Source organism: Neophocaena asiaeorientalis, unplaced genomic scaffold (genome assembly GCF_003031525.2).
Source record: "Neophocaena asiaeorientalis asiaeorientalis breed wild unplaced genomic scaffold, Neophocaena_asiaeorientalis_V1.1 scaffold177, whole genome shotgun sequence".
Classification (NCBI taxonomy): Eukaryota; Metazoa; Chordata; class Mammalia; order Artiodactyla; family Phocoenidae; genus Neophocaena; species Neophocaena asiaeorientalis.
In genome coordinates, this window is record NW_020172779.1 from 20,745,068 (window position 1) to 20,770,789 (window position 25,722).

General features: G+C 47.1%; 2 protein-coding genes across 8 annotated transcripts in view; one reads left to right on the plus strand and one right to left on the minus strand.

Moving 5' to 3' along the window:
* The first annotated feature begins 5,119 nt into the window (after positions 1 to 5,119).
* On the plus strand, positions 5,120 to 6,272 carry LOC112397112 (small ubiquitin-related modifier 1). Its single transcript, XM_024741235.1, has one exon. It carries the CDS (start codon positions 5,207 to 5,209, stop codon positions 5,510 to 5,512), a length of 306 nt encoding a protein of 101 aa, XP_024597003.1. The 5' UTR covers positions 5,120 to 5,206; the 3' UTR covers positions 5,513 to 6,272.
* Positions 6,273 to 8,122: 1,850 nt separating this feature from the next.
* Positions 8,123 to 25,722, minus strand: part of PTK2 (protein tyrosine kinase 2) — a 225,270-nt gene continuing 207,670 nt past the window's right edge. For all 7 annotated transcript variants that reach the window (XM_024741050.1, XM_024741051.1, XM_024741048.1 and 4 more), the window contains 7 exons: positions 25,324 to 25,386; positions 19,664 to 19,703; positions 19,223 to 19,329; positions 15,175 to 15,183; positions 13,916 to 14,071; positions 12,151 to 12,231; positions 8,123 to 9,368 (listed from right to left, as the gene is read on the minus strand). In XM_024741050.1, the coding sequence (XP_024596818.1) occupies positions 9,156 to 9,368; positions 12,151 to 12,231; positions 13,916 to 14,071; positions 15,175 to 15,183; positions 19,223 to 19,329; positions 19,664 to 19,703; positions 25,324 to 25,386 (669 nt within the window). In that variant the 3' untranslated portion in view covers positions 8,123 to 9,155. The remainder of the gene's footprint in view (positions 9,369 to 12,150; positions 12,232 to 13,915; positions 14,072 to 15,174; positions 15,184 to 19,222; positions 19,330 to 19,663; positions 19,704 to 25,323; positions 25,387 to 25,722) is intronic.

A 25,722-nucleotide genomic window follows, 5' to 3' on the forward strand; every position in this document is an offset into this window, starting at 1 on the left:
CCACTTTTGCTGTTTGGACAACTCATGGTTTTTGTCTTGGTCCATCACAGTCACAGACTGACCTGTGTGAGGTCCACATCCTATGAAATTGCTGGGGTTCAGCAGGACGCAGGCTGTGCTGTGAGGGCCACGCCAGCTCCCAGATGTCAGGGGCTGCCCTGCTCCAGGCTTCCACATCCAGTCTAAGCTGGGGGAGGAGAAACATTTCAAACCGGATAAGAGTTTGGATTTTAATTATCAACTGGAATGAACTGGGCTTATGTCATTCTGGTCTGGCTGGACTTTCCAACAGCAGACCAGAGGGGCCACAGATGGCCTCTATTTTCTTACCTGCTTTGCTCACTCCTGGGCCCCCAGGGCTTAGGACAGGGCTAAGAAAAGGGAAGACGGCAAGTCGGCAAGGCTGTGGAGAAACTGGAATTCTTATACGTTGCCAATGAAAATGTAAAATAGTGCAGCCGCTTCAGAAAGTACTCCGGCAGTTTCTCAAATGGTTAAACATGGAATTAGCATATGACCCAGAAACTCCATTCCTACGTATATACCCAAGATAAATAAAAATATGAGTCTGCACAAAAACTCATGCACAAATTTCCACAGGAGCGTTATTCATACATAGAACCAAACAGTAGCAACAACCCAAACGTCCATCAACTGATGAGACTTTGTGGTCTATCTCTACTATGGAACATTACTTAGTGATTTAAAAAGGAAAGAAGTAGGGGGCTTCCCTGGTGGCGCAGTGGTTGAGAGTCTGCCTGCTAATGCAGGGGACACGGGTTCGAGCCCTGGTTTGGGAGGATCCCACATGCTGTGGAGCAACTAGGCCCGTGAGCCATGGCCGCTGAGCCTGCGCGTCTGGAGCCTGTGCTCCGCGACAGGAGGCTGCGATAGTGAGAGGCCCGCGCACCGCGATGAAGAGTGGCCCCAGCTCGCCGCAACTAGAGAAAGCCCTCGCACAGAAACGAAGACCCAACACAGCCATAAATTAAAAAAAAAAAAAAAAAATTAAAAAGGAAAGAAGTACCGAAACATACTACAACACGGACGACCCCTGACAACATTATGACACTGAGGACCACACATTGTGTGATTCCATTTGTATGGAAAGATCCAGAAGACGCAAATCCCTGGAGCCAGAAAGTGGAGTCGTGATTGCCAGGGGCTGGGGGTGGAGGAGGATGGGTAAGGGGTGCAGGGTTTCTTTCGGAAGCAATGAAGTGTTCTGAAGTTGACTGTGGTGATGGCTGGCCACAAGGCAAAGGCTGGAAGGTTCAGATGACCCGGAATGTTCTAGGCCCGTGTGGCTGAGGTGGAGGGGGACAGAGAGCCATGGTAGGGAGCTGGCAGGTCTGGTCGTGCCAGGCCCTGGAGCAGTCTGAATTCTAATATTTTATTTTAAGTGCCAGGAAGCCTTTGGAGGTTATGAGCGGGGTAGGGGTGGTGTGTGTGTGTGTGTGAGAAAGACACGGTCTGATTATAATTTAAAAAGATAAACACACTCTACTGGCCAGTGAGCTAAGAATGTTTTTACATTTTTAAAGGGTTGTCAAAACAGAAAAAAAGAGATAATGCGACAGGGATCATATCCAACCTGCAAAGCCTGAAATACTGTCTGGCTTTTTATCGAAAAAGTTTGCTGACCTTCTCACGTCTTCAGAGAAAACCAAGGGCGGAGCCGTCAGTTCTTTCTTGGGTGAAAGAAGGATCTGGGGGAGGGACTGAGAGTGAGGCTTTGCCCTGGATGAGATGCTGTTGGGAGGGGGTAGTTTTGTGATTGGGCCTAGAAGGAGGGGTACCGAGAGCCGAATGAAGCTGCGCGGTGCAGACCACCCAGGACCTGCCGTCACCTGTCCCCACTTACATGTCCCCTGGACTCCTGCGGACACCGTGGGTGACCATTCATCCCCCTACATAAGTAGGTACCTAATGTTTTTTAATAAGACATTTGATACTTTTTATTATCGTGGTAAAATACACACAACACAAAATTAACCATTTTTAAAGTGTACAGTTCAGTGGCATTAAGTACATTCACCATGTTGTACAGCCATCATCATTACCTAGTTCCAGAATTTTCCGTCACCCCAGATGGAGATGCTGCATCCATTAAGCAGTCGCTCCCTAGTCCTCCTCAGCCCCTGGCAACCACTGACCTGCTTTCTGTCTTTAGGGACGTGCCTATTCTGGACATTTCCTATAAATAGAATGTAAAGGAAAAAACTTTGGTTTTACTTTACATTGCTTACGACACTTTACTCACAACGTTTCCCTTCTGACACTTCTGGTCCCTCAACGTGTGGGCGTTTTCCCCACACCAAGCGATTCTGCAACACCAGCTGGTACCCTGCAGTTTAGCTCCGTCCTGACCCCATCTACCGGGAGACAGCATCAGATCCCCCCAGGCGAAGGGCTCAGCCACAGGCTGTCCTGTTCTCCAGTGCCGATGGCACCATCACCGGTGCTACTGCTGCCACAGACTGACCCTCCCCTCAGGTCCCATGAATTTGCTAGCGCAGCTCACAGAACTCAGGAAAACATTTAACTTATTAGATTTCATTACTATTAAAAGAACAGTTTGTTACAAGAACAGAACTCAGGGACATCCAGAAGGAAGAGATGTGCAGGGCAAGGTGTGTGGGAAGGGGTGTGGAGCGGCCATGCCCCGGGCGTGCCCCAGCACCTACGCGCGCCCACCACCCCGGAAGCTCAGACCCTGTCTGTGTGGGTTTTTATGGAGGTACCGCTGCATAGGCACGACTGATCAAAGTCCCAACCCTGTAGTCACGGGCAGTTCCTCTAGCAACCAGCCCCATTCCCCAAAGTCTCCTCATTAACATAAAATCAGGTGTCATTGAAAGGGGCTTGTTAAGAATTAATTCCAAAGGACACCGGTGTCTCTCTCATCTCCTAGGAAATTCCAAGGTTTTTTGAGAGCTCTGTACCAGGAATGGGAGGAACACCAAATTTCTGTTTCTTATTATAAATCACAAAACCACATGGAATCACACAGTCTGTGGCCTTTTGTGTCTGGCTTGTTTCACAACCTAATGTTTTCAAGGGCCATCCGTGTTGTAGCGTGCGTCGGTACTTCATTTCTTTTTATGGCTGAATAATATTCCGTGGTGTGGACACACCACATTCTGTTTATTCACTTGCTGAATTTCTTAATTATCTTTAACAGTTTTTCTGGAGTTTTTAGGATTTTCCATGTATAAGATCACATCACCTGTGAATAGAAGTAGCTTTACTTCTCTCTTTCCAACGTGGAGGCCCTTTATTTACTTTCTTGCCTAACTGCTCTGGCATGAACTTCCAGTCCTACGTTGAATGTTAAGTGGTGAAACTGGCATCTTTGTCTTGTTCCTAATCTTGGGGCAATTAAAAATTTTTCTGACTTGGCTGTATTTTCTAATGTTCTCCACTACTCTAATGTGTAAGTATGTGTACCACTTACACACTCGTGCAATAAAAGAAGACGAATGTTTGAAAAGACGTCAATGCCTAAAAATGTTTGGGTAAATTTAAAGCGCATTCTTCCCCCAGAGGGGAAAATAGCTAGAAAGACTGTTTTTGTTGTCAAATTCATCAAGATAACAAACTAAAGTCAAGTATGATTTAAAAGTTTTAAAAGATGTGCAGCCCTCATTGGTGGTACACAAACCTGGTCAGACCTGGGCTGAGAGGGTGGCAGTCAGCCCCACCCAGCAAGGGGAGCCCCAAATAGAGAGACTGAGCCCGACTGCCCTGAGGGTGGCTGACAGTGTCCGGCACCTGCACTCGGTTTCGGCTGCTGTGTCCTGCCCTCTGCTGCATGAAGGGACAGCACGAGGGGCTGGGTGGGGTCGGAGTTTGGGGTGCATCCCTCCAGGATGGGGCAGGTGAACAGAGACAGAAAAGGGCTGGACCCACCAAGGACACAGTGTGAATGACTGCATTTCTATGTACTGAGCCACCAACAATTGAACGATTTCATCTGCAGCAATGAATGGACCTAGAGGTTATCGTACTGAGTGAAGTCAGTCAGATAAAGACAAGTATCACATGATATCACTTACATGCGGAATCCAAAAAGGTGAAGACTTAGAAAACAAATTTACGGTTACCAAAGGGGAAAGTGTGTGTGTGGGGGGATAAATCAGGAGATTGGGATGAACAGATACACACACTGCTATATATAAAACAGATAAACAACAAGGACCTACTGCAGAGCACCCAGAACTGTACTCGTTATCTTGTAATAACCTATAATGGAAGAGAATGTAAAAAAAGAATACATATATTTACATAGATATAACTGAATCACTTTGCTGTACCCCTGAAACAATGTAGATCAACTATAATTCAATTAAAAAAACAGAACAGAAAATAGTATATGTCACACCTAGGTTAAGCAAAAAATAAATAAATAAAATTTAAAAAGAAAAAAGAAAAATTTAAAACATAATAGCATCAAAAACACAGAACAGGAATACAGCTAACAAAAGATGTTTAAGATCTTTATTTACACTGAAAACGGCATGGCATTACTAAAATTAAAGATATAAAGAAACAGAGATCTATTACGTTCATGTTTTTAAGACTCAACATTCTGAAGATATTCGTTCTCCCCAAACTGACCTATAAAGCCAATGAAGTTCCAATTGCAACAATCCCTCCACCAATTTTTCAGATAAAATTACACTGAGGTGCAGTTAAGAAAATGAACAGCCATGCCCCAGACTGGGAGAAAATGTGTGGGAAGCAAGTATTTGACGAAGACTAGTATCTGGGACACAGAGGGAATTCCTACCACCCAGTGGGTAGGAATTCCTATCTACCCAACAGAGTGATAAACAGCCCAATTTTATTGTATTTAATTAATTAACCAATTAATTTATTTTGGCCATGCCACATGGCTTGAGGGATCTTAGTTCCCTGACCAGGGATCGAACCTGTGCCCTCGGCAATGGAAGCGCCGAGTCCTAACCACTGGACCGCCAGGGAATTCCCAAACAGCCCAATTTTAAACAGGGCAAAACATGTGAGCAGAGACTTCCCGGGAAAGATATAGAAATGGCCAGTAAGTATAGGAAAGGACACTCAACATCACTGTACATTAAGAAACACAAAATGGGAAGGGAGACGGATTTGTAAACCCCGGAGCGAGGTTCTGCCTACGCAAGGCCGCTGCTGTGCGGAGACCCCGGGGGAAACCACCGTCACCATGTCTGACCAGGAGGCAAAACCTTCAACTGAGGACTTGGGGGATAAGAAGGAAGGAGAATATATTAAACTCAAAGTCATCGGACAGGATAGCAGTGAGATTCACTTCAAAGTGAAAATGACAACACATCTCAAGAAACTCAAAGAATCATACTGTCAAAGACAGGGAGTTCCCATGAATTCACTCAGGTTTCTCTTTGAAGGTCAGAGAATTGCTGATAATCACACTCCAAAAGAATTGGGAATGGAGGAAGAAGATGTGATTGAAGTTTATCAGGAACAAACAGGGGGTCGTTCAACAATTTAGATATTTTTATTTTTTCTTTTCCCTTAATCCTTTTTTATTTTTAAAAATAGTTCTTTTGTAACGTGGTGTTCAAAACAGAATTGAAAACTGGCACCCCATCTCTTTAGAACATCTGGTAATTTGAATTCTAGTGCCCATTATTCATTATTGTTTGTTTTCATTGTGCTGATTTTTGGTGATCAAACCTCAGCCCCATTCATATCGCCCTCTCCTTTTTAAAAATTATGTGTGTGCACAGAGAGGCTGCCTTTTCCAGGACTGTGCATTTACAGGCTTGTGATAAATAAGATTGACTAATGCGAGTGTTCATAATGACTTTCCAATTGGCCCTGAAGTTCTAGCATGTGATTGCTTCACTCCTGGACTGTGACTTTCAGTGGGAGATGGAAGTTTTTCAGAGAACTGAACTGTGGAAAAATGACCTTTCCTTAACTTGAAGCTACTTTTAGAATCTGAGGGTCTGGACCAAAAGAAGAGGAATATCAGGTTGGAGTCAAGGTGACAGAGGTGGTGAAAATAATGACTAACTCCAAAGATGGCTTCACTGAAGAGAAAGCATTTTAAGATGAAAGAAAAATCTTGTCAGAAGATCCCAGAAAAGTTCTAATTTTCATTAGCAGTTAAAGTTATTCATGCAGAAGTGTATACAGCAGAACGCTGCTCTTTTTGACTTTATTTGTACTTTTTGGCCTGGGATATGGGTTTTAAATGGACATTGTCTGTACCAGCTTCATTAAAATAAACAAAATATTTGTAAAAAAAAAAAAAAAAAAAAAAAAGAAACACAAAATGAGATGGAACACATATTCACTAGAAAGTCTAAAATTATAAAAGACTGACAATGCCAAATACTGGTGAGAACGTGGAGCAGCAGGAAGGCTTATGTGCTGTTGGCTGGAGGGTAAAATGGTACAACTACATCGGAAAACGGCTGGGCAGTTCTTAATAAAGTTGAACACTTACCGTAAGTTCCAGAAAGTGCGCTCATACTTGTTCGCCCACGAGAAACGGAAACACGTGTACTTGTACACAAATGTCCACGGCGGCTTCATTCATAATAACCAGATTGAAAACAGCTCAAATGTCCCATCCACCAACAGGTGACAGGTGAACTGGCTGTGAGACCACGGAGTATCATCAGAAATAAAGAACAAATCCTGATGACGCAACAACACGGATATTCCAAAACATCACCGAGTCAAAGAAGCCAGAGACGGAAGAGTGCATACAGTAGTTCCAGAAGCAACCTGGCGTGTAAGGCCAGATCTACGGCGCAAGAGACCAGGCCAGCGGCTGCCTCGGTGGGTGTGGGGACTGATGGGGAACTGGATGCACACGTTTGGAGAAAGTCATCCAGCTGTTCACTCAGCAGGTTCTTACTCTGTGTGAATTACATCTCAATAAAGTTGATAAAAGGCAAGCAGGGTGGCTGTAACCCTTCTGGGGAAGCAGTGGCTAGGAGGGGCCCCAGGCAGACTTTTGGGCTGCTGGTACTGTCCTGTCCCTGAGGCTGGGTGCCAGCGATATGAGTGCTCCTTTGTGAAAAGTTCAGAAAGCTCAGCGTTCATGTGCCCTTTTCTCTATTTAAATTACTCTTCAATTAAAATACTGTTAAAATATATGGAGCTGGAGAAAGACAGAGGGTGAGGTTGTGAGCAGGCTCGTATTCACCTTCTTTACTGCTTCTCCTGGCCAACGCGGACAGGGTCGAACGCCTCAGTGGGTAGCTGTCGTCTGCAGAACGAGGTGGTGGAGCCACGGATGGCCCTTCTGACGGCCCCGGGGCCACCAAGCGGCCAGCCAACACCATCTGCTATCTGTCTCCACCCGTTCTCACAACCAAAATGCCCTTCCCTCTGACTTACAGGACGCTTCCAGACTTACCTGCAGCTCTTGGTACTGGAGGGAAAGTCAGAGCAGGAGGCAGAGGACACGTGCCGCGGCCGTGGCTCACAGCCCCGCAGTCGAGCCCCTGGGAGCGTGTGAAGGGCTTCGTCATTCACACCGCTCACTTTATTTAACCTCACGATCACCATCCTAAAGATGAGGAAGCGGAGACTGGAGAGCCCGAGAGAAACTCAGAAGGGCGACGTCCCCGAGCTTCTCTTCAGACGAAGAAGACACCAGGCAGCCCAGAGGGGAGTGACTGCTGCACACGGGGACGTGCGTCTTCCTGCAGGACATGCTCGAGTCCCTCCACTGGGGGCTGTGCCCCGGCTCTCCTCCCTCCAGGTTCCCAGTGCTGCAGACCCCCGTCCTGCGCACCAGAGGCTTAGCGAGATGAGGGTGGGTCTGGGGTCTGTCCTGCTGACAGTTCCCTTAAGAGAACAGGTTCCCCGAGGCTGGACGGGTGGCAGTGACACCAAGCCTGTGGAGGGAAGTCCTTCAGGGACGACATCACCCTAGCTCGGTTTCTGCATTTAACCGTGAAGATGGAACAAAAAGGTTAACTTATGAGGAGTGTTCTCGACTTGTCGACAAGACAAAGAATAAAAGAAACTAATCATTATCGAGAGCTTTCCTGTATGTTACGGTATCTGACAAGTCACCTGAGAAATTTCAAATGATCTGAAGGAACAGAACCAAGAGAAAGGATATTACACCAAGCACTTTACTGGTAACACCTTTTTAATAGGTCAAAGTAACTGTACAGTTCATTATATTCTTCCTGAGAATAATTTATTTCCCCCAACAAACTAAAGAGAGGGCGTATTTTTCAAAATTATTTAACAGAATGGATGGTAAAACTGGACATCAAAAGGAAACCAAATCTCTGTTTTGCCCAATTCCTTCCTGGGAAGACAGACGCAATGAAGGGTTAGTTAACTCCAGTGGCTGTGAAATAGTCAACATGGCTTTAATCTTTCTTTATAAATTATATAAAAATGGAAAACAGGGATGGTTCCAGAACTTCTTCTCAATGCGGTTCGGAGGTGCTCCGGTACAAAGCATTTCTGCTTCCAAGAGAAATAACAGCGCTACAAAAAACCGGCACATTATTCTGGTGGAAAAAGACAAACGTTTTTAGTGTGTTCTACAGCTAGTTTCCAACCAAATGCTTCACATACTCACATGAAAGTAAAAGGCAGGAAAGACAAGAGGGTTGTAGTTTTCTTCTGAAGTCACTCAAGTCTTCAAAATATAGCTTTTATATTCTTTCTTTGTGAAGTGGTATTATAGCATATTGCAAATGAACGGCATTCTAACGACAGAAATTCCAGCCCGGGTAGTGAGTCTGCGGTTGGCAAAGGGATTCTCAGCCCCTTGGGTTTCCTGGAATCCTCCACTTCCCCGTCTTCTTCCAAGGACCAGTCCGGCCAGTTCAGGAACCAGTGCATCACTGCCCTGGCCGCTTCCACGAAAGCATATCCTGATGTGAACAAAATCTGTTCTTCATGATTCTTTAAAAGCTTCTCATGTACAATTTTTATTCTCAGAAAAATGCCACATTTTGGATCCCGGACTTTTCTGAACACCATGATTAAAGAACCAAAACCAAAACAACCCACATCAAAATGCGGTTAAACTTATATGAGATTTTCAACCATTCTCGGCCAGAGTGTTGGCGCTGTGAGTGCTGGCGCCCACGGCCGGCCAGAGCCTCGCTGCTGGTGGCGGCGGAGCGGGGAGCAGGCCCCGGCGCTCAGTGTGGCCTCGTCTGCCCCAGGGCCTTCAGTCTGGCCTGGTCGATGACATCGAGCAGGTTCTTGGCGTCCACGGCCAGGGCGTGCGCGGCCGTCAGCATCTGCTTCTTGTACTCCTGCTGCAGGCTGGTCATGACATACTGCTGGGCCAGCTTCATCTTGTTGATGAGCTCCCCCAGGTCGGAGTTCAGCAGCTTCTGGGCCATCTCAATCTGCAAGGACAAGAGGGTCAGGAGCGCCTCCTGCAGCCAACACTCAGGGCATTCTTAGGTGCTTTTCTTAGGTGCCTCCAGGAGCAGAAACTTTCTTACTTCCCCTTAAACAAGGCAGACCCTGGTCTCCACCTCCAGGCCCACAGGCTTTCTACTGCACCTGCTTCAAGACCTTCCTCTGCTACGCAGGAGATGGTTCAAGGGTGTCACCAGACACTTGCTCCACTCTGACGTGAACTCTAGACCCTTCCAAACGGATCAGAGGTGGGGAGTGGGGTCAGGCTGGCGGAAGGAGCCATAGGGCCGGAGAGCTTTGCTTGGGGTGTCTCGCGATCCCTCCAACCTGTGTACTTAACCAGCGGCGATCTAGCCACGTGCTCTTTCAACAATCAGCGAGCACTTACTGTACACAAGGCCCTTGGAGTTGTGGACGCCAGAGTGACCCAATGTGTCTGTGTTCACAGCCCAGCGTGGCAGAAGCACGCAGAGCTGCCCATCACACACGGGAAAATCACGCCACAGAAATGGACCCGGAGAGGAGCAGTTCACTCCTTCTGAGAGGGGTGGAGAGACTCCACAGAGGAGAGCTCGCCTGCATCCAGCCGAGACTGCACAAGCTGGCCGGCCTCCACCGTGAAGGGCCTCGTCAGCCACCCACGTTCACCTTGGTCCTGCTCAACTTAGCAACGGGGAGGCCTAAGGAACTTTAGGAAGGGGAATAACGTAATCTAGAGAGGGCTCTGGTGGCAGTGTGCAACGTCAACGGAAGGGCAGGGAGAGCCCACAGGTGGAGTAAGCAGCTGAGAGGCCGCTGTGATACCTCAGGGAAGAGCGGACGTGGCCGTGAGGACGGCGAAGCAAGGCCCGACCTGAGACTTGTGAGTGACACAGGCTGTCTGCACGTGTGTACGTGTGCGTGCACGCGCGTGTGGTTCGTGCTGGGCACGGCGGTGAGTGCATGCTGGTCCCACTGACCCTGCAAGCAGAATGTGCTACAGGGGCAGACGTCCTGCAGACAGCTAGTGCCTGGGGCACACGGAGTGGGCTCGCTCACAGCACAGAGGGTGAGGGCCTCAAACATCTGGATCTGTGGGCGTAGGGAGCCCTGCCAAGGAGAAAAGGCATCTGTAAAACGCAAGTCCGGGGAGCACCATCGGGGCGGCAAAGAAAGGCTGGGGGTGGGGCCGGCAAGGCTCTGAAACTCCAGGGGTCTCGCCAAGGGGTCAGGGCGGTGGGGGCATGGCCCCCGGTGACCGCTGGGCGGGGTCAGGGACAGCTGGGTCCAGAGGGCGGGAGGGGAGCAGGGGCACAGGAAGGCGTACACGGTGTGCAGAAGAGCCAGGTACACAGAGAGGTGGTTTCAGCCGTTACCAGCTAAAGCAGGAAGTTAGAAACGGTCCCGCCAAAATATCCAGCCGTTAGGGTGCCACTTGCTTTGCCTCTGGCGCCTGGAGCGTCTCCATTTGGGGCAAAATCCTTGCTCACTGTGGAAAACCAATTAAATTTCTAATAAAGCAGATAAACTAGCTAACCTCTGAACGGGAGAGAAATATTAAGTTACACAGTGACACCAGTCAGAGGCATTTTCCAAAAGGATTTACGTGGTGCCATGCAGGTGAACTGGTGCCGCTTACAGGACCAGCTGCAGGAGATGAGCCCGACCGCCCCGCGTGTCCAGACACCCTGCTGGACGTGCTGCCCTCGCACTCGACCTCCGCGGAGGACGCAGCCTCACCGCAGATGTAAAACCTCAGCCTGACCAGGAGGAAACAGCAGCCTTTAGAGAACACCCCTCAGCTCCACGTCAGGGAGGCTCTGGAACACAGGGGGCCTATACTCTGTCGCAGAAGACAGCGCGGGGCTGAGGAGCTGTCCCAGGAGAGAGGCACACAGACACGCTGAGTGCTGTCAGGGGCCACGTGAGCCCCAGGCTGTCTCCAGCCAGAGGGAGAAGCATTACTGGGGTGACTGGTGAACCCAGACCACCACCTGCTGAGAGATGAGCACACTGGCCAGTGTTAAATTCCAGGATGCAGTGACCGTGCAGGGTAAGAGTATGGCCCGTTATTCGAAAACACAAACGCAAATACTGAAGGTAAGAGGGCGAGATGCGCACAACCAGCCCCCAGGTGGCTCTGGAGAAGTAAAGCCTGCGCGTGCAGAGAGAGGACGCAAAGGGCTCAGACGGGGAAGGCGGCGCGATCAGGGCGAGGGTGCTTGCAAGTTCTTGGTGCTGTTCTCAGAGCTTTTCCTCAAGTTTGAAATCATTTCACAGTAAAAACTAAGAAAACAAAAACAAACAGATTGCCTGCTGGAGGAAGGACAGATCACGCACCCTGAGAGAGAAAGCAGGAAAGTGGACGCTGGAGCTGGAAGGGCGAGGTGTGGGAAGTGAGCTGGGCTGGGTGCAGACCCCAACGCTAAGCCTATTTACTGGTTACAAGGAATGTTTATATCGCTGCTTTAAGTGGAAAACCAAGGTCACTTGCAAACTCGAAAATTTCCAGAGGAATTCGAGGAAGGAGGGCAGGATGCCACAGCCTCCGTCCTCGCTCTGGAGGGTTCCAGGGCAGCAGCAACCCCAATCCTGCGCTCCCCACCTGTCCTCACGGACGCCCCGTCCTTCAGGTCGGGACCCCACACGCGGTGCGGTGGCTCCACACAGCTCTGAAGATGGACGGCCAGTCGCCGGCGTCCCGACCTGGGGCCCGGCCAGGAGGTCACGCCTGCAGAGCGTGCGCTGTGCTCCCCCCGCCACGCTGCCCTCTGGATGAGGCCCTACCTCTCGGTGGGTGCTGGCGGGCAGGACGGGAATGGTCTCATCCACGGTGGCCAACAGCGTCCTCAGGGCCAAGCCGACTTCCTAACAGACAGGACCACACCCAGTGTTAGGACGCACGTCAAGGAGTTTCATGCCAGCAATGACAGTGTTTCCTTCCAGTTACATGGTTTTTCGTTTCCTTTTCACCACTTTTGGGAAAATTGCTTTTTCTTTTTTTTTTTTTTAAGGAAAATTTCTGTATTTCTTTTCCACAGTGCTGAGCCTGATCTCATTAAGTTATGAGGCAATTTCCCCCAGATTCAGATCTCTCTGAATCTACTCATGCTCTACTGTCTGGGGAACAGGGGAATGGAGGCTTATGTATGAAAAGCCGCCCGGACGCCCAGGGAAGGCGGCGCTGGGGCTGTGTGTGCTCCGTGACTCTCTTCCCTTCCCAGTGCTTTCCAAAGCCTCGCGGGCCACCAAAAAGGATGTTACTGCTACCACATGTGGGAACGACAGGTGGCAGTCTGCTACGGAGGCCATTCTGACCCCGGAGCTTCGTCCACTATGTACACGGAGCACAACAGCCCTCCCCCTGCCACTCGGAGCTTAAAGGGACCAGCCGTGATTAAAAACGATATGACGTTAGAGTTAAAATGTCTGTCGTTGTCATTCTTATGAGGGTCAACTATGTAATGACTCAGGTGCTAAGTTATACATGCAGTAGGTACAAGACCAGTAAGGACATGCTAGTTACTGACACTGGATCAACAAAAAGAGTGTAGTTTTGCCAAAGTAATACGGTTAAAAAAGCAGCTTCTAGAAAACGACCATAAAAAGTCTTATCATGTACAAAATTCTGGTTGCTTTTGTATATTGTTGAGTTTATTAGTATTTTTTAAAAACCCGTCTGTGGTTCATGCAAGTTCACCCTTAAGAACTTTGGTTATAAGTGTTATGGGAGCATAGCCTAAAGACGAAACCAGAATGGATTAACTGTGCTGCCCATAAAACATCACAGCTTCCAAGCAGCTGCTCCACACTGATGGTTTAAAAGAAGCTGTTCCAGAGACTGCTCACTGGTACACTAAAAACGGGGTTCAATCCTGCAACTCAGCGACAAAAAGCCAAACAACCCCATTAAAAAGTGGGCAAACGACTTGAACAGACATTTCTCCAAAGACGACACACAAATGGCCAACACAAAAAAGCACACGAAGAGATGTTCAACCTCACTACTCATCAGGGAAATGCAAATCAAAAGCCCAGTGAGATACCACCTCACACATATAAGGATGGCTACTATCAAGAAAAAACAAAACCGAAAATAAAAAGTTAGTGAGGATGGAGAAAAACTAGATAGAACCCTTGTGCACTGCTGGTGGGAATGTAAATTGCTGCAGCCATTGTGGGACACAGCATGGTGTGTCCTCAAAAAATTAGGACTAGAACTAGCATACGATCCAGCAATTCCACCCCTGAGTTAATGCCCAAAAGACTGAAAGCAGGGTCTCCGAGTATCATCTGTCTTGGCACTTCAACACCGTAATTACCTCCCCTACGTCACAATGGCGTCAGACTGTAAGTACTCTTCTGCATCTTTTCTCACTCAAGATCATATGTATGAGCAGTAGTTATTGACAGACTCTGTTGCTCAGGACATTCCAGGGTCAAGGTCGGGAATGGCAGTGATCCCCATGCGATGCAGACCTTCTGAAGAGTCAGGCTGGACCCGAAGGGCACAGGGAATGTCTCCTGCTTCACGTGAGGGGGCTGAGCTCACCTTCACCATGGGGACATACTCCTCTGGCGGGGCTGGCTGGATCTTGCTGGACATCTCGATGACCGCTCTCACCAGGCCCGTCACGTTCTCATACACCCTGTCATTGGACCGGTCCAGGTTGGCAGTGGGAGGGGGGCTGATTTCCTGGGGCTGAAGCTGCCAACACAGAAGGCGGTTATCTTTCTATCCTCCAGCAGATGGCGTCATATCACTGCAACTAGGTTAGAAAGGGTCTTTAAAAGAGATCAAAGCAGATCACATAACTGATCTTCTTGTCTTAGGGGACATAGTTCAGCTTGAGGATGACAGCAAAGCAATTCATCCAAGTGACAAATAAATAAGGCACCTTTTTTTCTAACTTTGAGCTCAGTTAAAGGAAATGAGATGGAATCACACACATTATACTAAAAGCCCCGGATTCATTCAGAGAAGTGATTCATCGTCCCCCCAGAATCATTCACCAAAAGAGAAAGAATCCAGATATTTTACACCTCTCTGAGGATTTAGAGACAGTTGGCTAAGGGGTCAAGTGTTCTACATTGAGACTATAAGAATTTCCACTTAGTTTGAATTTTGCAGTAAAACCTGTATGGCTCAGCTTAGTTGCCTTCAAACCACCTAATGGAAACGTGTATTCCTTTCATGGTTATAAAAAGTGGGCAAATGCAAGTCTTCTTTACATGGACACCACCTGCTTCCAGAACGCTGCTGAGGTGGGAGCTGTGTGGGTGCAGCTCTGTTGGTGGGGGGCGGGCACTGCCCCCTCACCCGCAGCTGTAATGGGGGTGAAATGAAGGAACATATGGAAAACGGCCCATCTCAGGGCCCGGGCACAGAGAGACTTCAACAAATGTTATCCAAGACAACATGTGAGCCCTGAAGGCTGCACAAGGGCCTCTAGGGAACCTTCAGCGTATTTAAAAAGTCGAACTGGCCACCCCAGGCACAAAAAGGACTGCGTATGGCCACTCGGAGAAGACTGAATGCCGGCGCCCAATAGCTGTTCATTCGTGAATCTGCTGTCAGTGCTCAGGCTCTAACTCTGGGCGCCCATCCCTAAGCCATGAGACACGAGGGACGAGAATGTCCCATCACTGCACAGATGCTCACGTCTCACTCTTGGGCAAATATAAATGCTGCTTTTGGTGACAAACCAAGCAAAAGCGCCCTCCCCAGGCTTCCCAATTCCTGGTCCAGAGTCGCACACAGAGCGGGGTGTGATAGAGAGCTGGACAGACACACAGATACCATGTGCTTACCCTCCACGGCTATTGTCGAACGGAAGGTGAGGACAAGTTAAAGGAATTTATCAGAGAAAGGGAAAAAAGAAAAACAATATTAATAAAGGCAGCAGACAAAACCCCCGTAAAAACACACGAGCAGAACAAGAGGAGTGAGCTTCCGCCTGTCGGCTCGGTCAGCGGCCATCGAAGTGCAGCCGCTGGGCCGTCTGTTCAGGGCCCCCGCATACTCAGTAGGGGTCTGCCATGCACCATGCTCGTTTTCACAAATAAATGAGGAAAACAACATGCAAAGCCCGAGAATGACAATCTGGCAGCCGTGCAAGAATCCAAAGAATTAAGGGTCTTTAAAAAGAAAGAAAGCGTATCTATGCTTGTATTCACGGAAAGCTGCCCACTGGACATCTGAGTGATTCTGGAGAAACTGTACACCCTCACTCCCTGGGCCTGGCCCCAACATCCAGCATCCCTGGAAATGGCCTTCGACCTAGCCAGCCTGCTGTAATGCAGGTGCCTGGCTTGGGGCTGTGTTTAAAGATATCAGGAGCTTATTCTAAAAACAAAAACAAAACGAAAACATAAAACCCTTCACTTGAACCAGTTCTTATGGGTGGGTTCCCTTACTTTAAACTTAGAAATTTTAATGTTTTCTTTTTTCTCTACAGTTTAAACCAAGCCTATTCTACTGTAACATAATAGGCAAAGTTAATTGAGAGAAATATGGATTTCTTGACCTTTCCTTAGAATTGTCTGAAAAAAGTATACCAAAGTATACCCTTTGGTATAGAAGTTTAGCAGAACCCTAAGTTCTGAGGTCCAACCCTCCACACTGTGCACTAGAAAAAGGGAGGCTATTCATAGCAGCATCACTTCCAAGAGAAGCCGTGTCAGCATTTTATCTTCTGCACTGAGATGCTGAATGGGGCAGGAGGGCCAGTTCAAAGGGGATCAACGTAAAAGGCCGCGTTTCCTCAGGAGGCGTGCCAGCTGGGGCTCCATCAAGAAGAACTACAGTTCTTGGCTCCAGGAGGTGAGGGTGTTTGTTCTAACCTGTTCAAAGCTTCTGCTCTTTTGTGTTCACCCTTTACCCAACTGTCACAGAAGCGCTGTCACAAAGCTTCCAGGGGCCATTCACAGGGACCCTCCCAAAGCACCAGCCTGGTGTGCAGAGACAGCTGTCACTGGTTTCCTACTTTCTGGAGCTTGACCACTTGGAGGCCCCTTGGCAGGCAGTTAGACACACCACTGCCCACAGAGATACAGCCAATCCCAACCACTTGGGGTGGGGGGGTTCCTCAAAGACTCCGATAATTCAGAGCCGAAACATAAAGCCACCAAGGAGAAACTGAGACTGATTTCTGGCTATGAGTTGGACGAATTACTTCAGTTACACCCAGGTAAAGGTAAGCATTTCTGTATTAAAAGAGTACTGTTCTTTCAGGTTGGATTTGATAACCTCTACCAAACAGACATGTCACGAAGAAGCAGAGACATATACTTCACACTTACTAATTATTAAAAAATGTTTACTGATTGTTTTTTTGTTTGTTTTTTTTTTTGGCCGTGTTGGGTCTTCATTGCTGCGCGCAGGCTTTTCTCTAGTTGGAGCGAGTGGGGGCTATTTTTCATTGCAATGCGCGGGCTTCTCACTGCGGTGGCTTCTCTTGTTGCAGAGCACGGGCTCTAGGCACGCGGGCTTCAGTAGTTGCAGCACGCAGGCTCAGTAGTTGTGGCTCACGGGCTCTAGAGTGCAGCTCAGTAGTTGTGGTGCATGGGCTTAGCTGCTCTGTGGCATGTGGGATCTTCCCGGACCAGGGATCGAACCCGTGTCCCCTGCATTGGCAGGCGGATTCTTAACCGCTCTGCCACCTGGGAAGTCCCCTGAGTGTATTTTTAAAAAATATTTATTTATTTATTTGGCTGCGTGGGGTCTTAATTGCAGTGCACAGGCTCTTTGTTGCAGCGCACGGGCTTCTCTCTAGTTGTGGCGCACAGGCTCAGCAGTTGCGGTGCGCGGGCTCTAGAGCATGGGCTTAGTTGCCCTGCAGCATGTGGGATCTTAGTTCCCCTACCAGGGATCGAACCCGCGTCCCCTGCATTGGAAGGCAGATTCTTAACCACTGGACTGCCAGGGAAGTCCCCTCCTGAGTGTACTTTAAGTAAGCACACTTAAAAGATTCCTTTCCATAAAGATTTCTACTTGCTCAATACCCTACAATAAGGGTATTTCCCACTTATATTTATTCAAATGTAAAAAATGAATATAGGTCAGAATTTTAAGCCGGTATCTGATCCACTTTTAAAGTTGGCTTTTCACTGCAATACAAGCCCTTTTCAAAGTTTCTTCTTTTGCTTATGAAAAATGAAAAAACGTTCATTAACCCAATTTCTCTCTTTCCTTTTAAAATTTATGTCAAGAAACCACACTGGGAAAGGGTGTGTCCTCCGTTGCTCCTCTGTGGTGCTAGTGGAGCTGCAGGGAGGCTTCTTGGGCCTGGAGGCCCAGAAGCTGGGGGAGCCAAGCCCCAGGCAGCCCCCAGGACCAGCACCCTGGTTTCCAGGAGCTGACTGCCTGACCCTTGGTGCAGGGGCGCCTCTGGCGCCGTGGTTCCTGTGTTAGGCTCCACAGGGAGCAGGCTGGTCCCAGACGGTGCCAGCTGCTTCACTACTGGTCACTGCCCTCCAGCTGTAGGCTGGCTCGCAACTGGAGATGACATTTTCTCTGCCTGGGGACAACCTCTCTGACTCGCTAAGATGGCAACACATCTGCTTCTATCCAGGAATCAGCCACTTGGCTTTGGGGGTAAACCTGGAGCAGCAGCACATATGTGTGTGTGGAAAGCCAAGTCTGCCACTAAATGCTGGTTCAGCTATGGGGAGGCCGTAACCTCAAACACGCCCTTTAACCTCTAGGAACTGTAGCGGCCTCATGCGACAGGTGGGAACAATAATAAGACCACCAGTTCCGCGAGGCTGATGTGAGGATTTGAAATACATGGGGCAGGTTCTGCCACAGCAGGTGGCACTCAATGAATGGTGGTTATTAGTGAAACAAAGTTTATCTTAACTGATCCCATAGCTATTGAATTCTAAGATGTACCTTTTTCTATGCACCACGAAGAAGGAAAAAAAATGCCAGTTAAATCAACACACCATCTTGATGTTAGAGATATTAAAACGTGAAGGCAGGGACTTCCCTGGTGGCGCAGTGGTTAAGAATCTACCTGCCAATGCAGGGGACACGGGTTCCATCCCTGGTCTGGGAAGATCCCACGTGCCACGGAGCAACTAAGCCTGTGAGCCACAACTACTGAGCCCGCATGCCACAATTACTGAAGCCCACGCGCCTAGAGCCCGTGCTCCGCAACAAGAGAAGCCACCGCAGTGAGAAGCCTGCACACCGCAATGAAGAGTAGCCCCTGCTCGCCGAAACTAGAGAAAGCACACACGCAGCATCGAAGACCCAATGCAGCCAAAGATAAATAAATAAATAAATAAATAAATAAAATAAATAAAATGTGAAGACAAAGTGTATCAGAATTGAGAAGTAGGACATATTTTGAGAGATAACTGACCTAATGGAAAGTAGAGTGTACCCCTCTCCTTAAAAGGGCACACAGAAGAGGAGGTTGTGGCCCCCAGCACATGCTGCTTTACACACGCTGGCCCCAGATGGCAAAGGATGGAAGTCGCCCACTAGGCCACACTGACACACTCGGAGACAGTGAGCCTACAGAAGGCCTTGCTTTCCCCAGGCGTCCTGGTTTGATTCATTTGTAAAACCAGAAGCCACCCCAGCATTTTTATCTCAAAGAAACATTCTGTCTGATAAGAGGAAAATGTCTTCAGAAAGTTAAGATCTGACTGAGGCCCTAGAATCTATCACATGAGAGAAAAACAGAAAAGAGAGTTTTCCAGTAAATTTGTCCTGACTCAGAGGAGTCTGGAGCCGACCAAGGAGCCCCCCAATCCCACCGAGCCCCAACCCCACTGCACATCGCAGGGTCATCGCCCAGAGTGAAAGGCTCTGTGGAGTCCTGGGCTGCGCACAGGCTTGGGCGCTCACCTTGACACCCTCGTTGTAATTGTCTCCGGGGCTGCCGAGGCTGGCAAGGCTGCTCAGGTGCCCAGGGGCTCCGGGACGCGGTGGTTTCTTTGGTGGAGCTGCAGGATCTGGTAAAAGAATGAGTCCCATTACTTAACGTACATTAATGAAGAGAATGGAAACAACCCTCAAACAAACAAACACAGATTCATGTTATTACAACAGAAGCTAATCTCAGAGAGGGCACCCTACAGAGGTGTTTCTGATGCATTAGAGCAGTAAAGTCTGTTTTCCAACATTCTAGTCGTGGGCTGAATTTGGTAAACATTATACTTGCTATGGTGTGTAGGGGAAAAGTGTTAACACAACATGAAGTTTTTCAAAACTAAGAAACTATACATCAAAACCCCCGCCCTCCAAATTATACAAATTTTGTGACACTCGATTCATTTCTTCATTTACCTGGTTTGCCCACAGGCTGATATATGTGCTGGTTTCCAGTCTGTGGGAAAAGAAAAAGCCAGGTCAATGCAGCAGGGCGCACAACAGGATAACGGCCTCCCCTTCCCACCCTCTCCACCCACCCCCTTGACCCCTGGGCTAAACGCTGGGGTCAAAGACCAACAAGATGGGGGAGGGGCCAGCCTTCAACGCCTCAGGTGGGGACAGGGGATTAGATTAGGCTAATAAGCAAATAATGCCAATGGGGTATGCGATAAGGGCTGCCATAGGAGGAATCACGATTGGAACACGGTCAGGGGTGGTCACACCAATTTCAAATTTTCTTTAAAGAAATTATGCCCATGGAGGTCTCCAGTTCAACTTCATGGGTGTGAAATCTGTCCTGTGTCCGGAAACTCTCCCCCACCCCCTCCTTCTCTGATTACAAGAAGGAGTGCCATCAGGGACAATGACAACGAGAAGAGGCTTCTGAGCACTGGGATGTCTACGTTGTCACTGTCACCTGAAGAACCTGGTGTGACACCTCCATCCGTTCTGGACCAGCCACAGGCCAAGCCAGGAAGCCAAACCAGCCCAGGCACAGGGAAAAAGGCAGGTTCACATAGGACGAGCCCTAGTCTAGGGTGCCACGCCTGCAGCTACGATTAGAGCCACTTATCCTAGGCTGACTGAATGAAAAGAATTTATCTTCAAACTATATCCTACTTTTGAAAAGAGGGACTTTCCATGCTTATTTTAAAACAATAAACTGGCTAAAACACATATACTTTAAGGTGCTTTACGTTTACTGAGTAGACATCCACTTCTTTAAAATAAAGGACCATGAGACGGCACACAGTCACAACTGCTCCTTGCCCAGGATCACGGCTGCTTCCACAAGGCCACTGAACGCTCCCGATTTTAAAGACTAGAAAAACCCTCTGAGCGGGAAGGTGTGAGGAACAGGATTCCTTGACACAGTGGGAAGTGGGCCAAAACCTTGCAAAGAGACAGGCTGCAGCTGTGCTGTGTTGTGCTCACTGACCAGCAGTAAAAAGACTTAAAGAATTTCCTGATACTCAGGGAACAAGAAAGTGCGATAATTAGAAAATCCTATTCACAGAACTTTCTGGATCAGTTCAACAGATGTTATGTATGTCCCTGTGCGCAGAGGCTGATGGGCTGGGCAGTGGGACGGGCCGGGCTCTGGTTCTGCTGCGTGTGCAGTGCTGGCCCTGGAGTGAGTCACTCACTGGTTTGAGGCTTTGGTTTTCCCATTTGAACGCGGAGGCTAGTGACACTTACTTACCCCCTATGGGGGGGTTGTCACAAAATGAACATGCTGCCAACTTGCGTATTATTTTGAAAATCTAAGTAGTTTTTATTTTTACTTTTTATGCACACAGACAGGATCAATTTCCATGAGGCAGTGACTAGTGTCTATTAACTAGCTCAGACCTACTGACAGTCTACACTGCTTTCCAGCCAAACGCTTCTCCCTGAAACTGGGGCCCACTTTCAAAAGTGTTAAGTTGGAGCACTTGGAGAAGTGGGCCAAACCATACAGTTATCTTAGCAAAGCACAGAAGCAGAAGAGCCAGCAACCGTCAGCGTGTGTTATGAGCCCCACAGCTTAACCCAGACCCTGGAGGGGAGAGGCCTGCAGAGCAGGCTGGCGCCTGGTCACGCTCTGAGTGCCCTGTCCGGCGTCCGGCCTGGGGACCAGTGACCTTGGGCAAGTTTCCTATGAGCCTCAGTTGACTCATTTGTGGCATGTGGATGGCACGGCACCTGACCTGACAGGAGTGCTGAGGACTTATGAGGTGACAGGAGGGAAGCACCCAGCGCAGCACCTGCTCCATCAGGACTAAGCGCTCCTACTGTCACCCAGGCCTGGTGTGCGGCAAGTACTATGAGATCACAAGTGGCCCCGTCATGCGTCGTCTGTTTCACAAAGCATTTCTCAATAATCCTTCTGTCTCATCATTCATTCACTCCACATATGTTCTGGGTACCTCCATACATGCCACATCTTGGAACAGGATTTTCCTTTTCTAAAAAATGTTCCCATTAGTGACGTTATAAATAGCTGGTCCCTTGAACAGGGTTTACTTTCATGCTTATTCTCACTCTTTCCTCTTAACAATTTGGGACCAACTGCTCAATACGTTATCATTTTATTAACTAAAGAAGTCTTGGGCTTCCCTGGTGGCGCAGTGGTTGAGAGTCCGCCTGCCGATGCAGGGGACACGGGTTCGCACCCCGGTCCGGGAAGATCCCACATGCCGCGGAGCGGCTGGGCCCGTGAGCCATGGCCACTGAGCCTGCGCGTTCGGACCCTGTGCTCTGCAACGGGAGAGGCCACAACAGTGAGAGGCCCGTGTACCACAAAAAAAAAAAGAAGAAGTCTTGATGCACACTGTAAGTTACAGGTGTACAGTGTAGTGTTTCACAAGTGTTAAAGGTTATGCTCCATTTCTAGTTATTATAAAATATTGGCTATATTCACTGTGTTCTACAATATGTCCTTGAGGCTGATTTTTTTTGGCCGTACCGTGCGACTTGCGGGATCTTAGTTTCCTGACGAGGGGTTGAACCCGGGCCCTAGCAGTGAAAGCGCCAAGTCCTAACCACTGCATCGCCAGGGAATTCCCACTGTAGCTGATTTTATACAAAATAGTTTATACCTCTTAATCTCCTACCCTTGTATTGCTCCTCTCCACTGTTAACCACTAGTTTGTCCTCTATATCTGAGTCTTTTCATTATATGCACTAGTTTGTAAGTGATACTATACAATATTTGTCTTTCTGACTTATTCACTTAGCATAATAACCTCCAAGCCCATCCATGTTGCTGCAAATGACAAAACTCCATTTTTTATGGCTAAGTAGTATTCCATTGTATATATACACCACAGCTTCTTTATCCATTCATCTGCTGATGAACTTGGGTTGCTTCCATATCTTGACAATTATAAATAATGCTGCTATGAACACTGGAGCGCATGTATCTTTTCAAGTTAATGTTTCTGGTTTTTTTTGGATATATGCCCAGGAGTGGGATTGCTAAATCATATGGTAGCTCTGTTTTTAGCTTTTTGAGACCTCCATACTGTTTTCCACAGTGGCTGCACCAATTTACATCCCCAGCAGTGTACAAGGGTTCCCCTTTCTCCACATCCTCACCAACATTTGTTATTTGCGTTCTTTTCGATAATGGCCATTCTGACCAGTGTGAGGTGATATCTTACTGGGCTTTTGATTTGCATTTCTCTGATGATTAGCCATGTTGAGCATCTTTTCATGTGTCTGTTGGCCATCTGTATTTCCTCTTTGGAAAAATGTCTATTCAGGTCTTCTGCTCATTTTTAAATTGGGTTGCTTTGTTTTTTCTGACATTGAGTTGTATGAGCTGTTCATATATTTTGTATATTAACCCCATATCGGTCATATCACCTGCAAATATTTTCTCCCATTCAGTAGGTTGTCTTTCATTTTGTCAATGGTTTCCTTTGCTGTGCAAAAGCTTTTAAGTTTAAATTGGTCCCATTTCTTTATATTTGCTTTTATTTCCTTTGCTTTAGGAGACAGATCAAAAAAATATTGCTATGATTTATGTCAAAGAGTGTTCTGCCTATGTTTTACTCTAAGAGTTTTATGGTTTCTGGTGTTATATTTAGGTCTCTTAAAAATCTTTAAAAACTTAAAAAATTTTTTTGTTTCCGATCTTAAAGTCTTTAATCCATTTTCAGTTTATTTTTGCATATGGTGTTGGAGAATGTTCTAATTTCATTCTTTGCGTGTAGCTATCCAGTTGTCCCAGCACCACTTACTGAAGAGACTGTCTTTTCTCCATTGTATATTCTTGCCTCCTCTGTCATACCTTAATTGATCATAAGTGCGTGGGTTTATTTCCGGGCTCTCTATTCTGTTCCACTGATCTATATGTCTGTTTTCGTGCCAGTACCTTACTGTTTTGATTACTATAGCTTTGTAGTATAGTCTGAGGTCAGAGAAAGTAATTCTTTCAGCTCTGTTCTTCTTTCTCAAGATTGTTGTGGCTATTTGGGTTCTTTTGTGTTTTCATACATATTTTAAAATTATTTGTTCTAGTTTTATAAAACAAGCTATTAGTATTTTGATAGGGATTGCACTGAATCTGTAGATTGCCTTGGGTAGTATGGTCATTTTAACAATGTTACTGCTTCCAATCCAAGAACACAGTATATCTTTCCATCCGTTTGTGTTCTCTTCAATTTCTTTCATCAGTGTCTTCTAGTTTTCCGAGAACAGGGCTTTTACTTCTTTAGGTAGGTTTAATCCTAGGTATTTTATTCTTTTTGATGCGATGGTAAATGGGATTGTTTCCTTAACAGGAAACAATGAACAATATAGTTCATTCTTAATCTACAGAAATGTAACAGATTTCTGTATATTAATTTTGTATCCTGTAACTTTACCGAATTCACTGATGAGCTCTAGTAGTTTTCTGGTGGCATTTTTAGAATTTTCTATGTAAGTATCATGTCATCTGCAAACAGTGACAGTTTTACTTCTTCCTTTCCGATTTGGATTCCTTTTATTTCTTTTCCTTGTCTGATTGCTGTGGCTAGGACTTCCAATACTATGTTGAATAAAAGTGATGAGAGTCAGCATCCTTGTCTTGTTCCTGATCTTAGAGGGAATGCTTTCAGCTACATGTCATCTTTCCAATATAAAGAGTGAGCACTGCATGTGGAGATGTTAACTGGGGAACAGTGTGATTTTGCACTTGTGGACTAAGGAATGCCTAATATTCTGTCTGCAGAGCCCATTGTGCCAGCATATCTTATGGGAAATGCCAAACCTTCACATGCTGGCAACTGAACACATCTTCTAGGGGCCAGATCTTATGGGGAGCTGGATTTTAGAGCACAGACTAGGGAAAACTATGCATCTCGGAGCTGGATGACGACACAGTCTAATGTATGTATGTATGTGTGTCTAGAAATGAAATGGTTTATTTCTATTCATAAATCTTATTAGGGTGGATGGAGATTTATCTCCCTAAGTCCGTTACCCAGCAAGTGCACGTTTCCCCTTTTTACTGGGGATTTAAGTTTTAAAGAAATCTGTATTTATTTTAACCAGATATCTGCTAATGGAAATCATAACAGTTTTAAATACTCTCCCCTGAAGACCAGGGATTATTTCTAGCAGGCTTTAAATATATTTGGAATAATGATAATAAGCTAGGTCTTTAAATATATTTGGAATAATGATAATAAGCTAGGTCTTTAAAGAGAATTTCAGGCATTTCCCCCTACAACACCCAGCAGAAAAAAATCTTGCTTGAACAAGTTTTCTGTGACTGACTGTGGAAACTTTCATAAAACACGAAACAAGAGTATAAAAATTTAGCAGATGACAACTTGCTGTAGCAACAATTTGTGTACGTATTTCTTTAGGACACAGAGAGTTCACCTTACTATTGAAAAGAGTGTATTAGTAATGGGGTAGAAATTTTTCTACCTAAATATGCACGTTGGGCTGCGTACTGTAAGTTTTAATAATCTTGGCTAAAACGTTGATTTTAGTTATAGAATGAATTATTGTGTTCCATACGACAAATGCCAGTAAGCTTGGATATCCCAGGACACAAAGTGGTCCAGATCCTGATGAGAACGTGGGCAGCTGCTTACCGGGCCCTGAGGACCTCCATCCTCCCTGTCGATGCTGCCTCGAGAGAGCCGCACGTCAGGTTTCTAGAGAAACAAAAGCAAACCGAACAGTTTCATTCTTGGTTTGAAAATCACTGACATATTTCTGTACTAAGTTTCTTCCTTTTGTAACACAATTGTCCTCTGAACAAGAAGAGTTAAAAGTTCCCCAGTTTCACAAAAATTCTCAAAGCCCAGTGGTGACAAGCCCAGGTCAGCTGCCCCAGCAAAGCCCCTTTCTCCGCACATGTGTATAGCTAACAGGACTGGCACCTGTGCCCTGACCCCATATGACACATGAAGATGTGCACTCCACCTCTCTTCCTAGCAGCAAAGCGAGTTTTCTTCACCTAGAAAATCCCCACCCCAGGAGGAGGCACC

Bases quoted from the DNA above. Each gene is read 5' to 3' on its own strand.
- LOC112397112 (XM_024741235.1), top strand. From the start codon at position 5,207: ATGTCTGACCAGGAGGCAAAACCTTCAACTGAGGACTTGGGGGATAAG.